The sequence below is a fragment of the Arvicola amphibius genome, chromosome 10 (genome assembly GCF_903992535.2).
Source record: "Arvicola amphibius chromosome 10, mArvAmp1.2, whole genome shotgun sequence".
Lineage (NCBI taxonomy): Eukaryota > Metazoa > Chordata > Mammalia > Rodentia > Cricetidae > Arvicola > Arvicola amphibius.
In genome coordinates this window covers 115308655-115322053 of record NC_052056.1, presented here as the reverse complement: position 1 = coordinate 115322053, position 13399 = coordinate 115308655, and the positions used below count along the sequence as shown (strand labels likewise).

Sequence of the window (13399 nt, the reverse complement as noted above, 5' to 3'; positions counted from 1 at the left end):
GGGAGTCCAGGCGAGTGTGGGAGTCTAGGCGAGTGTGGGAGTCCAGGCGAGTGTGGGAGTCTAGGCGAGTGTGGGAGTCCAGGCGAGTGTGGGAGTCCAGGCGAGAGTGGGAGTCTAGGTATCTTTTCCAGTTCTCCATCTGTCTGTACATGTGTGTGCAATTGTTGTGTATTGTGAATTCTAGGTGCGTTTTTAATTCTAAAAAATGTATATATAATTTTGGTGTGTGTGTACAAGCATGCATATGTGTGCCCGTGTGTGTGTGAGAGCACGTGTGTATATATGTGTGTACAATTAAATTGTGAGTTTTTTAGTATGGTCCAATTCTGTAGTGTCTGTGTGCAATTCTGGGGTTCTGCAATTCTCCAGAGGACATAGATCATCCTGGCATCTGTCCGTGTGTCTGAGTCTAGTGAAGTGAGGGCTTCTACATACGGTTTCTGAGCACAATTGAGCCCAGCACAGCCAAGTCTCTGAACATACATGGGGCCCAGAATCTGTGTTCTCAGCAGACCCCCCCGGGTGTTCCCTCTACTGTGACTCTGTAGCTCATTCCGGGAGACAACTGGTCCTGGCATAGACACCTGCTGCTGCAGGGGTACCTGGCACCTGACCCTTTGTTACAAGACCCCTCTTGTTTTGTAGCATCCTGAACGTAGTCAAGCAAATCAAGAGCGATTCTGCCTGGAAGGACTTGGGGACCATCTACAAGTCCAGGTAGGAAATTCTGAAACCCCCAGCAACTGGAAACAGGGTGGAGAGGCAGGGAAGCCAGTCCTGACCCAGGGTCAGCACATAGATGGTTGAGACAGAAGGGCTGAGAGGGACACCTCGCCTTTTGATCCTTTTGATGCTGGGCTGGCAGCAAATACCCAGACACGTCTCTTCACGAATTTTATTCCATGCTTTCCACTAAACTCTTCCATCCATGATGAAACGTGGCCCAGGACCCCCTTCTTGTCTATTTTAAGGTGCAATTCCGTTTTGCCTGTTTGAGATCTGCAGCCTGATACTGCAGGCCACAGATGCACGGGCCTGGAGGACCTCACTCTGAATCAGCTTCCCTCCTTCCCTTTGAGTAGCCCGTCACATGACGTGGAGTCAGTCCCCTCTGTGGCCCAGGAGCTGTGCCCAGGTCTGGAAGCTTCAATGAGCAAATGAAACTAATACATTGCACACCCAAACACCTGACTGGAGCGTCCTTGTGCATTGGGGCCTTAGACAATCCAAGGAAGCCTGTGGGTGCCTTCCAGAAGGATGTTATAAATGCACATTACAAACTGCGAGGCTCTGAAGGCAGCTGCAGTGGTGAGGTCACTAGATCACTTCCCAGTTTGAGGCACAGTCTTGTAGGTGCTTATGGATGCATTACAGAGTAAGACTTCACAGGAGGGCTGGCAAACACTGTGACTCTGGATTAGCACTGAGTGCAAATGATTCCTGAGACTATCCCACAATTGCCATGTGACATCTAAATGCCCGACATTTCCATCTCAGTTAGAAATCAGTTAAAATAGAGATGAAGATGTTTTCCTCTGTTTGCCTCCAGGGGTCTCCTGAATTACCCCCATTTTTTGAGAACTGATAATGCAGTAAGCAAGAGCTAATGAAACAAATGTCACTCAATGTGCCAGGTGTGGTTGACGCACACCTTTGACCCTAACGCTGAGGAGATAGAGATGGGCAGGTATCTGTGAGCTCAAGTACAAGACTTAACATAGGAAGTTCCAAGCCAGCTAGAGCTACATTGTAAGGCCCTGTCTCAAAAGCAAAACTGGTGCTCATGGATCGGGACATGACTTGGTTGATAAAAAGCACTTGTCATGCAAGCGTCAAGTCCTGAATCTTAATCCCCAGGACCCACATTAAAAGCAGGGTGTGGCAGCATGTGTTTATAACACAGACATACATACATGTGCGTGTATGTGCGTGCATACACACACACACACACACACACACACTGATATTCAAATGTCCTGGGAGAAAGGCAGAAAGGCAGCGTGGAGTGTTGGATCTGACCTGGAGTGAGCATCTCCTTGTGGAAGCTGGCCTGGAGGCAGTCATGGGGTGGAACAGTTGTGCAAGGGATCTAATTGGTCCTTACCTAGAAAGGCTCCAAGGATGTGATAAGCTGAGTGATTCCAGAGGAGGCCGGACTCTGAATCTAGACTCTGGATTCTTATCACCTGGGTCTTCAGCTCATTGCGGATGTCAGTCAGAGGTCCTGGGAACAGAACTGATGGCAGAGTCTGTTTCTCTAAAGGGCAGTTTTGTAGACTGGCTAAGGCTGTGGCCTGGCTCATCCAACAGCAGCTGCCCCCCTAAGGAAAGACCAGAAATCTAGTACTTGTTCAGTCCATGAGGCCAGACGTCTCAGCTGGCCCTCAGCCTATGATGTCGGCATCCCGAAGAAGCGGGTTCTAACAGCAGTGACGGAACGCCTCAGCAACGGGATAGATGAGCAAGAGGGAGGGAAAGCAGGCTTCCTCCCTCCATTTCCTTCTGTGTGTGATGGCAGCAGGAGTGACCCAGATTTAAGGTGAGTCTTCCCACCTCAGATGATCAAGATTTAGTGTGGGTCTTCCCATCTTAAATAATGCAATTAAGAAAACCCCCTCACAGGTGTGCCCAGCCACTTGGGTTTAGTTAGTTCCTGGTGTAGTAAAATTAGCCATCACAGGGACCCAGTCTATCAAAGTGTCTTCTCAAATGAAGTGTCGGACTGAGTGAGGAACACCTAACATAACACAGGAAGACTCAGCCACCCTGTCCTGGCACGTACCTGTCGCTATTAAAGACAGCATGTGATCCCCACACTACACAGACGCAAAAGGTCAAAGCTGAAGAGTCTAAGGATATAGGACTCACTATGGACCGTGAGACAAAGTATCAGTAGGGATGGTGGGAGAGAGACAAGAAAGGCACTCCGGGCAGAAAGATGACAGGAGCAAAGTCCGAGATTGGAGATGAAGGGCACTGAGTCCTAGTCCCCAGGTAAGAGTCTTCTCTACGTCTGAGTTCGGGGGACTGGCACATGCCAGCGGAGCCCCAGAGGAACCTCTGATGGAAAGCAACTGGAAATTGTCCCTTGGTGTTTCAGCGAGAGATCCAGCACTACCAGTGGAGAAAGCCACACCCTGGTGATGCAGAAGAAATCAAAGGGGTAAGCCAGGTGGGGAGCTGCACATCGTGGGCAGGAGGGAGACCTCACCATGGTAACTGCATCCTTGGTCTCCCAGGCATATGGGAAAAGCTCAGTACAGACCAGATTCCCCAAACCCATAGACAGAAAAGAGGGACAAGGGTCTCACGGACCAGATCCTGAGCAGCCCTGCGGCATATGACATGAAATCCCTCTGCAGTACCAAGCACCCTGGGGCTGCATCCTACATTTGCGGCCCTGTTTATTCCCCAAGCCCAACCCTGCTGGGCCACAGCATCATTTCATTCTAGAGAGTAACAGGTTGAGAGTTGGCCACATGCAGTATCTCGATTGAGGTCACACAGCTGAGAAGGGGGGGAAGCTGGAGTTGGAGGCTCGCTATTCTTGGCATCTGCTGGGATCCAGCTGTAGCTAGCTCACTGTGGCTTGTGTATAAGGCCTGGGTCACCTCCCATTCCTCCAACCTCCAAAGGATGCTGGGGGAGGTGCCACTTGGAAACAGAGAGCCCAGTTGGGTCCTAGCAGTTCCCACTTCAGGGTATCTTGGGCTCACAGAGGCCAGTGGGACCCATGAGGCTAACAGGAGTGTGCATTGGACCCCATTTCTCAATTTCTTGTCAACAGCCGTGCTAACCGTGACATCATCCAATGCAAGAGCGGCGTGTGTAGCAGTATGCGGGCCAAGTTTTACAGCGTAGCCCAGGAGGCCGGCTTCTGCCTACAAGACAAGATGGAAATCCTCATGAAGTAAGGGCAGACCCGCGTCCAGCCCATTGCAAGGGCTTGTACCTGGTGCTGCATGTTCAGCACGTATCCAGTGCTGGAGCTGGGGTGGTGACAGGGAGACACCTTCACCACCCTTGGGGAGCCAACTCTGCCTCTTGAGAAACAGAAACAAAAATCACTGCATCCACAGAGAGACACAACTTAGAATCACCCCATGTGGGAAGAAAACAGGTGTTATGTCTGAGGAAGATGGATGGACATGGGGGAGGGGAACAGCAAAGGAGAAAGAGGGAGGGGGAAGCAGGAGGGGATGAGGAGGAAGATGAGGAGGAAGAAGAGAGAGGAGAGGGTGAGAAGGCCAGAAATTAGGGATCCCAATTCAGGTTGGGAGATCAGGGAAGTCCTTTCTGACAAGGTGGCTTTAGGATGACCATGAAGGAAGCAGAGGAACCCAGAAGAGATGAAACCAGGAAGAGAAGTGTTCCAGGTGGCAGGCCCCTGGGAACTCTGATAGGAGCAGGAAGAGGCAGTGACACCACATCACAAACAGTCAGAAAGCTGTCAGTGGAGTTCAACATTAACAGGCCACCAGAACCCTCCTGGTTCCCATCAAAACCCATCCCCTAACTAAGGTGACCATGGGCCCAGGGAGCTCAGCCATCCCATCCGGGCTCCCGCTCCCTTCCTGCTCAGAACTCACCATCTACAGAGACAGGTGAGTACACGGAAATCTACCACACAGGGCAGTGAGGGCCAGTACTGATGGGACAGAGCAGAAGACTAAGAAAACATGGAGAGCCAGTGTCCTTCCTTGTAATCAAAGACTGCACATTCGTTTCCCGGCCATCCAGACCGGAATAATCACACAAAACTATAATAATTACAATACTGCTTGACTGATGGCTCAGACATATTTCTAGCTAGCTCTTGTATCTTAAATGAACCCATTTCTATTAATTTGTGTATTACCACCAGGCAGTGATTTACCGGTAAGGTTCTGGCATCTCTCCTTCGGCAGCTACATGGCTTCTCCCTGACTCCGCCTTCTTTCTCCCCGCATTTAATTTAGTCACCCCCCCCCCAGGCAGCTCTATTCTGCCCTACCATAAGCCAAATCAGCTTCTTTATTAACCAATGGTAATAAACCATATTCATTGCATACAGAGGAGAATCACACACTTCCTGACCTGGAAAAGCCACCTGAACATCTTTATGAAGGAGCAATTCTCAGGTTAACTAATGACAGTGCCATCCCCAGGGCACCATGTTAGGCAGTGTCCTCCCCCAGTGAGCTGAGAGCTTTGCAGTTAGTTATGCGCCATTTATGGTTCCCAACAACACCACAGGTGAGGGGCTTTATTTAATCCCCCTACAGGTGCTGCAAGCACACTGAGAGAAGTCTTGTACCAAAGGCCCTGTACATGACAACACAATGAATTGTGTTGTTACAAAACAATAAAGGTGGGATCCAAACCCAGAGAATCTGGCTAGGAAATTAAGAAAGGGGCAAACTCCAAGGAAAAGCAGTCCCAGAGCATAGGATGGAACTGCCAGGTGTCAGCTGTGTCAGCTCTTGGGATGCTTATGAGGAGATCAGAGAGCTAGACAGAGTCCAGATCCAAAAGGCTTCGCTGGCCTGGCCCCCTCCTAGTGTGGAGATCACACTCTGTCCCAAAGGCCCTGATTGTGAGGAAGAGGCTCAGAATTCTGAGCATGATGATGCGGTTGGAAAGTGTAGAAACTGGATTAGCTGGGACTTTTAGGAATAAGTTCCTCTAAGTTCCTTAGTCTAAGTGAGATGGAAACCACTGGATTGTGGGGCATTAGGTGTGAGCATCATCACAACCTGGATTCTCTTTGGAGAGAGGGCTGTGTGCAAAATTAAGAAACTGTGGAAGAGAACAACCAGCGTGAGTTCAGCACCTCCTGTGTGCCCGGCAGAACGCTCAGTGCTCTGCACACAGAATTCAATTGTCGTCTCTGAGAGGCGGTGAAATCACTTCAGCACATTGAAGACAGCTATGGCTTCTGAAAGAGCTCACCCCAGCCAAAGGGGGAAGGGTCTGTGTCTCTAATTCCTCTCCCACTTCTTCACACCACTCCACAGGCGCCAAGAAGAGCGGGGTCTCCAGAAGTTCCACTCTTTTGTTCTCGCCTCGAATTTCCAAAAGGATATATCAAAGATGAGGCACCAGGTCCCGGTAGTGATTGGGGATGCAGAAGAGATTGCAGACCACTGGTAAGATCCTGAGGACCAGGCAAGATGGCCCCTTATCATTACATCACGGTCAATTCCAGGGCTCTTCAGTGGCCTAGAGGCATCCCCTCCCAACTACTGTCTGCCTCAATTGGGTCCCCCAAATTAAAACACAATCAGGAAAGAACCTATCAGCTTCACAACCATGTGTCATAAAACCTGTCTTGGTCTTCATAGTTATTGCAATTTTGACCCAGACTTAGAAATAAAGAGAGCTCATTTGCCACCCCTCCATGCGTACACACACATACACACACACGCACACACATACACACACGCACGCACACACCTGTCAACCAAATGTCTACAGAGCCTTAGTTCTCTGAGGTTATCACTGCATACCCCTGGGAACACTGTGCCCGGCACATGCAAGAGGACAGACAGATAGCAGCAGGGTGAGGCTGGGGTCTACTGCGTGGCAGAGTGAAGGCACTGAGTATTTGAGAATAACTGGAGGGAGGATGCTGAATCACTCCTTGTGGAGAAGTGATGAGTGCCTGGTGGATGGACTAAGCATCTAAATTGGGACGTTAGGCGCTGTACACAAATGCATCCAGCTGGGACAGTATACACTGCATATAAGTTCTGACCCTTGCTGGGTGTGGTGCCACACTGCTTTAATCTCAGCGCTCAGAAGGCTTCAAGACCAGTCCAGTCTCCACGATAAGTTCCAGGTAACCCAGTTACATAGTGAGACTCTGTCTCAAACAGACAAAAGAGTCTGACATGTTGTATGTCATGAAGCCCATTCTGCCAGGATGAGGAAAACAGATTCTTTTTAAAAAAGATGAGAAACATGGAAAGATGGACCTTGAATCCCTTCCACGTTGTTATTAACATGAAGTAGGAACTTGCCAGAGGGATCCTGAGGGGAGATGTGGGAACCACCCACACTGCCTCACACACACAGGTCTTTGCCATCTCATGAGCAGTAACTGATCCCGGAGTAACATGGGCTCCCAAAGGTGCCTTATGTGAGTGAGTTTCTAGCCTCCCCTTCGGGAAGGAAAGTGGAAGGGTAATAAACTAACTCCCACGAAGATATTAGAGTGGGAAGTTAGTGTTGAGCCTCCCACAGTGGGGCTCAGCCAGCGTCTCTAATGATGGGGCTTTTGGTATCATTATGGGGAAACAAGCACCCTCCGTAGCATCGTTAAAATCAAGTCAAATGAACCACAGCCTGCCAACAAGCATGCTCAGCTGGGCTCCTCACGCACCCAGTTACTCATCCACTCTTTCTGATAATAACTATTGGACACCAGCTATCTCCAGGCACAGTCAGTTCATCGCTATGTGCTGAGAAACTCAGGCAGTGTTCATGCTTTCATGGGGACTCATGTTATACAAAGACACATGAATAAATACACAAATGCATACCACAAGTACAAAGGTGAGTATCCAAGAATGTTTGCTGGGTCAGGGCTATTCTTCAAAATCTTCTACAGTGGTACATATGTGATAGAAGAAGGCACTTTTCATCACCATTATTATAAATTATGTCATAATCCTATAATTGAATTATTATTATTAGTGCATGTGGGAGACTGAGAGAGACAAAGATGGGGGCACGTGCGGAGTTAAGGGAACAACTTTGTGGGTTCTGTTCTCTCCTTCAACCTTTTTGTGGGCTCTGGGATCAAACTCAGGTTGTCAGGCATGTGTGACGAGCACTTTCTAAAACAGATGCCACCATTTGTCTTAAGTAAGCCCTGACCACAGTGAAAGCATGATCGTAGATCTAAGGTGGGTAACTAGGTTAGACAGGAATAGGCCAGGACCCAGCTATCTCTACCATCTCCACAATGCATCCCCAGTGGTAGCGTGAAACACACAGCCTGTCAGCTGAGCTTGTTATGGTGGAGATGGGAAATGCACGGGCCATGACCTCCATCACCACCATCACCACTATTACCACCATCATCTCCATCATCACCATCATCATCATCACCACCATCACCACCATTATCATCACCACCATCACCACAATCACCAACATCATCACCATCATCACCACCATCACCACCATCTCCATCATCATCTCCATCATCACCACCACCATCATCACCATCACCACCATTATCTCCATCACCACAATCATCATCATCACTATCATCTCCTTCAACTCCATCAACACCATCACCACTATCAACACCATCACCACTATCAACACCATCACCACTATCAACACCATTGCCACCATCATCTCCATCACCACCATCATCTCCATTCAGAGAGGGGCAGGACTCCCACGGGCTTGCAATAAGCATGGCACATCAAGTTGAGACAGGACTAAGCTCCTCCCCTTATATCTAGGTGGGATGAGGTAATCCGGCATGGGAAACGGGTTACGAAAAGTCAGCTTAGTGCCAGGGAGAGGTCCTGCTCTCGCTGTTAGAAGTCTTACTAAGAGGCCAAGCTCCACGATTACCACACACATTCGGAGGGCTAGGTCAGTCCCATGCAGTCTCCGTAACTGTTGGTCCAGTGTCTGTGATCTCCCCCGAGCTCAGGTCAGCTGTCTGTGGGTGGGTTCCCCCATCATGAACCCCCCGATTGGTACAATCCCTGCTCCCTTTCTTCAGCAAGACTCTGGGAGCTCAGCACAGTGCTTGTCTGTGGATCTCTGGAATGCAGCCTTTTAAAGCATGCCAGTGAAACAGAAGCTGGCTACCCTCAAACATAAATCCTTGCCTTGTGTGTGACCCTACAAAAGCTGGGTGTAGAGGACAGAGCCCATGTAGCGTGTCACGATGCCTCAAAAAATCCCAAGAGTAGAAAAGAAAATAAAGGATGATTCAAGGGGTCCAGACCCCATCCCGGGGCCTCTCTGAGGTGATGGGGGCCCAGATCCACATACCAGGGCCTCTCTAACCGGCTCTCTCCTCTTGGATTTGAAGGTACTTTGATCTGTTGTCCAAACTCCCTGAGGATCTGAAGAACTTCCGGCCTGCAAGGAAGGTCCTGACAAAACTGCAGAAGTTTGGAGAGAACCTAGACCTGAGGATCCGGCCGCATGTCCTCCTGAAGGTGCTCCAGGAGCTGCGGATCTGGGAGCTGTGCTCTCCAGACATTGCGGTGGCCATCGAGGTAATGACTGTTGCCCCTTCCCTCCCAATGCCTCAGGTGCCTTCCTTCAGTCATCTTCCAACATCCAAGCACTGCGAGCTCTGCCATCGGCGGGCTCTGCTCTATTTGGCTGTTCAGCGTCAGCTCCAAGGGTCAATAAAGTCTATGTAAGCGGTACTCCCTGGAGACTAGGCGGTTAGGAGGGGATGCAAGTGGGTTAGTCATCCAAATGAACTTCTCAGAGTGTGCTTCTGAAACTGCAGATGGTTCCTGGGCCAGCAGCGTGGCCCTCACTGGGTGTCTGTGGGGAATGAGAAACCTCAGGCACCAGACCAAATTTGCCAACTCAGAACTGAAAAGTTAATGAGGTGATACTGAGGAAATCTGGTTTAACTTATGGAAGACCTCGCTAACCAGGGCAAATAGGAAAGCTAAGGTTTAATCTTGGACTTGAACACTGAGAAGTCAGAATCGTGAAGAGAAGGCAGAGTGGGGAAAAGATGGCACATGTAACACACACACACACGCACACACACACACACACACACACACACACACACCAGCAAGACACAACCTGGCTTGTTGGAGAAATGCATTGCAAGTCATTGGGTGTGGCAGAAAGCAATCAAGGATGTGACTGTGAGCCCGAGAAGACCTGTGAAGGTCAAGGGAGAGCTTCAGCGCTCTTTTCAAGGGTGCTGAGACCCTTTCCCATCACCGCCATCCCTGAAGGCATGGGACGTCTAAGATAACAGCAGTAGGATGCCAAAGAAAGGTTAAAGACGCTTATGGAGCCAGAGGTGGTCCAGGTCTATAGTCCCAGCTGCTCTGGAGGCTGGCAGAAGGATGACAAGCCCAGTGCCTGCCTGGGCTACAGGCGAGCCCAAGGTCATCCCTGACAGCTTAGCCATATCTGTCGTGGCATTTCATTTGTATTTTAATGAATAAAGCTTGCCTGAAGATCAGAAAAGTGAAACAGCCCCACTGGGCAGCCTTACAGACCAGGCAGCAATGACGCACACCTTTAATTTCAGTAGCCACGCTAGCTTGCCATAGAAACCAGGCAGTAGTGGTGCACACCCTTAATCCCAGAACTAGAGAGGTTATAAAACAGGAGGAGACAGCTCTCAGTCTCAGTCTCATTCTGAGGTTCCAGACAACTGAAGAAGCAGTCATCAGTTGGCAGGTTAGGGAAATGTGGTAGGGAAACATGCCCCACAGTGCCATAGCCCCAAACGTCATAACCCCAAGCTCTATTGTCCCAAACTTCATAGCCCAAACTCCAAGCCCCAAACTCTATAGCCCAAACCCTATGCCCCAAACTCCATAACCCCAAACCCCATAGTCCCAAATTCCATAGTCCAAACTCCAAGCCCCAAACTCCAAGCCCCAAACTCCATAGCCCAAACTCCATAGCCCAAACTCCATAGCCCAAACTCCATAGCCCCAAACTCCATAGCCCAAACCCCAAGCCCAAAACTCCAGAACCCCAAACTCCACAGCCCAAACTCCATAGCCGAAACTCCAAGCCCCAAACTCCATAGTCCAAACTCTATAGCCCAAACTCCATAGCCCAAACTCCAAAGCCCAAATCCCAAGCCCCAAACGCCAAGCCCCAAACTCCAGAGTCTGCTTCATTCAACTTTTTCTATTTTTTTGAGACAGGGTTTCTCTTGTAGCTGTGGAACTTGTCTTGGAACTAGCTCGTAGACCAGGCTGGCCTCAAACTCACAAAGATCCACCTGTCTCTGCCTCCCGAGTGCTGGGATTAAAGGTGTGCGTCCTCACCACCCAGCCTCATTCAACTTTTGAAGCATTGGTCTATTGGCAAAAAGCAAATGCTTTTTAACCAGGGTTCTCCAGAACAACCTAATTTGTAGAATGTGTGTGTGTGTGTGTGTGTGTGAGAGAGAGAGAGAGAGAGAGAGAGAGAGAGAGAGAGAGAGAGAGAGAGATTAGGATGATTTACATGCTGTAGTCCAGCCAGTGCAACAGTGGCTGTCTACACATGGAAGGCACAACAATCCAGCCATTGCTCAGTCCATGAGGCTGGGAGTCTCAGCCGGTTTTCAGTATATGCTCAAATCCCCAAGAAGTAGACTCTAATGCCGGTGAGAGCAAGAGCAAGCAGGCAGAGTAATTCCTTCCTCCACGTCCTTTACACAGGCGGTCAGCAGAAAGTGTGGCCCCGATTAAAGATATATTTTACCACCTCAAAAGATCCAGATTAAAAGGGGGGTCTTCTCACTTTAACTGCTTTAATTAAGAAAAAAACCCTCACATGTCTACCCAGCTGCTTGACTTTTAGTTAATTCCAGGTGTAGTCAAGCTGACAGCCAAGAACAGGCATCACAGCAAAGTTCAGCGGTTCTCTTTGTTCAAGATGTATTTTTACTTATGTGCATGTGTGTTTTGCGTATGCGTATGTATGAGCACCACAAGAATGTTCAATGCCTGTGAGAGTCAGAAGAAGGCACCAGATCCCCTGGAATGTTCTCAAGTGTAATGGGTTCAGAATTCTGTTGTGGGCCAGACCAGCAGCAGCCCAACAAACAGTGGCCATGACAAGTTTGGCTTTGGGACGTTCTTTAGACTATCTTTCTCATGACGTCACGGAAACAGTCATCATCAGTTGCCCTGCCCTGTCCTTTCTTTGGCTGGTATCACAGTCCAACTGAGAATGGGTGTTGTTGCTGGGCACAATAAGAGAAATCAACAGCTCAAACAAGAACTTTCTTGATTTGTTTGTAGAGAGTTGGCTGCAATGAATGCCCTCAACCAGCCATTGCCTTGTCTCCTTGAACCACCCCCACGCTGGACCTTCATTAGAAGGTCCTGGGCCAAATGCCTTCTCTCTGCTGCTTTAAGACCTATTTTAAATTCAAATCAGAACATCACTCAAAGGATTGCAGAGATGGCTCAGCAGTTAAGATCCCTGGCTGCTCTCACCAAGGGCCTGGATTCAATTGCCAGCCCCCACAAGGCCATCCACAACCACCTGTAACTCCAGTTCCTAGGAACCTGATGCCCTCTTCTGGCCTTCATGGGCACATACATGCACTCATACACATAAAATAATAATGTTTTCAGAACAGAAAATAACTCAAGTTTGTCTCCTGACTAACATCATTTCTGTAGTATAAAATAAACAATAAATCATCGTCAATTAAATGAAGAACTAGGCAGCAAATGGTATATAACATAACCACATTTATTTAAGAATGTATTCGTGTCAAATGATAAATCTCAACAGCACAAAAGTCTCAACTACTTTTGCAGCCACCTAAATATGAATGTCTGAATCATCGGGGTCATCCTGGATTTCAGTGACGACGTCGTCTGGAATGTCAAACAGAGACTGGCAGAGGGGCAGTCTGGTCTAGCTTTCAAACGAGACCCTGAGAGTAACGCTCTGTTTACTCCGCAGTTTGTGCGCGAACACATCATCCATATGCCGCTAGAGGATTACATCAACTGGCTCCAGACTCGGGTTAACATGCCTCTCCGGCATTACACTATCCCCACATAGCCGGGGTCAGGCCCAGTGGAGGAGGGCAAGCCAGTACCGTGTTCCTGAGTCCAGCCTGTGCCACCACGGAGCAGCGAGATCAGCGGAAGACACTTCTGAAAAGAGATGGTGGCCCCCCCCCCCCGTGACCCGACCGGATCCCCCCCCCACCAGGTTCCCTGCCCCTGCTCACCATCCCACTCTGACTCCGCCCAGTCTTTCAGACTCCCTCAGCACACCTTCTGCCTGAAAATCCTATTTAATAAAATAGAGTTGGATATTTCATATCTGCCTACGGAAGAGTTCAGGCTATGGCAGTCAGATCTTAGGAGAACAAGTTATCCCTTGCTGAGGTTGTGTATTGACAGCCCAGTGCTGTATCATATAGTTGTGTATACTAGCATCTAAGATAGCTGTCCTGAGTAGACACACATGATGCACCATTCCATACCACCCGAGCTGGGATGCTGTCTTCAGTGTTTCAGTCACACGTATTGTTTTGGATAGATGGACAAATGGAGGTATAAATGAATGGGTAGAGAGCTGGATAAATAGGTAGATGTATAGGTGGATGAGTAAATAAATATAAATATAGGCAGATGAATAAATGGATAGGCAAAGAGATGAATAAATGCATGGAAAATGGATGAATAAATGAATGAATGGCTAGATGGATAAA

At 48.9% G+C, this 13399-nt stretch overlaps 1 protein-coding gene across 2 annotated transcripts in view; it reads left to right on the top strand.

The window, feature by feature from the left end:
* Ccdc60 (coiled-coil domain containing 60) overlaps nt 1-12741 on the top strand; it is a 163782-nt gene extending 151041 nt beyond the window's left edge. For both annotated transcript variants that reach the window (XM_038346607.1, XM_038346608.1), the window contains exons 9-14: nt 646-717; nt 3101-3163; nt 3788-3910; nt 5997-6128; nt 9044-9233; nt 12640-12741. In XM_038346607.1, coding sequence (XP_038202535.1) covers nt 646-717; nt 3101-3163; nt 3788-3910; nt 5997-6128; nt 9044-9233; nt 12640-12741 — 682 coding nt within the window. The remainder of the gene's footprint in view (nt 1-645; nt 718-3100; nt 3164-3787; nt 3911-5996; nt 6129-9043; nt 9234-12639) is intronic.
* Nucleotides 12742-13399: the final 658 nt, after the last annotated feature.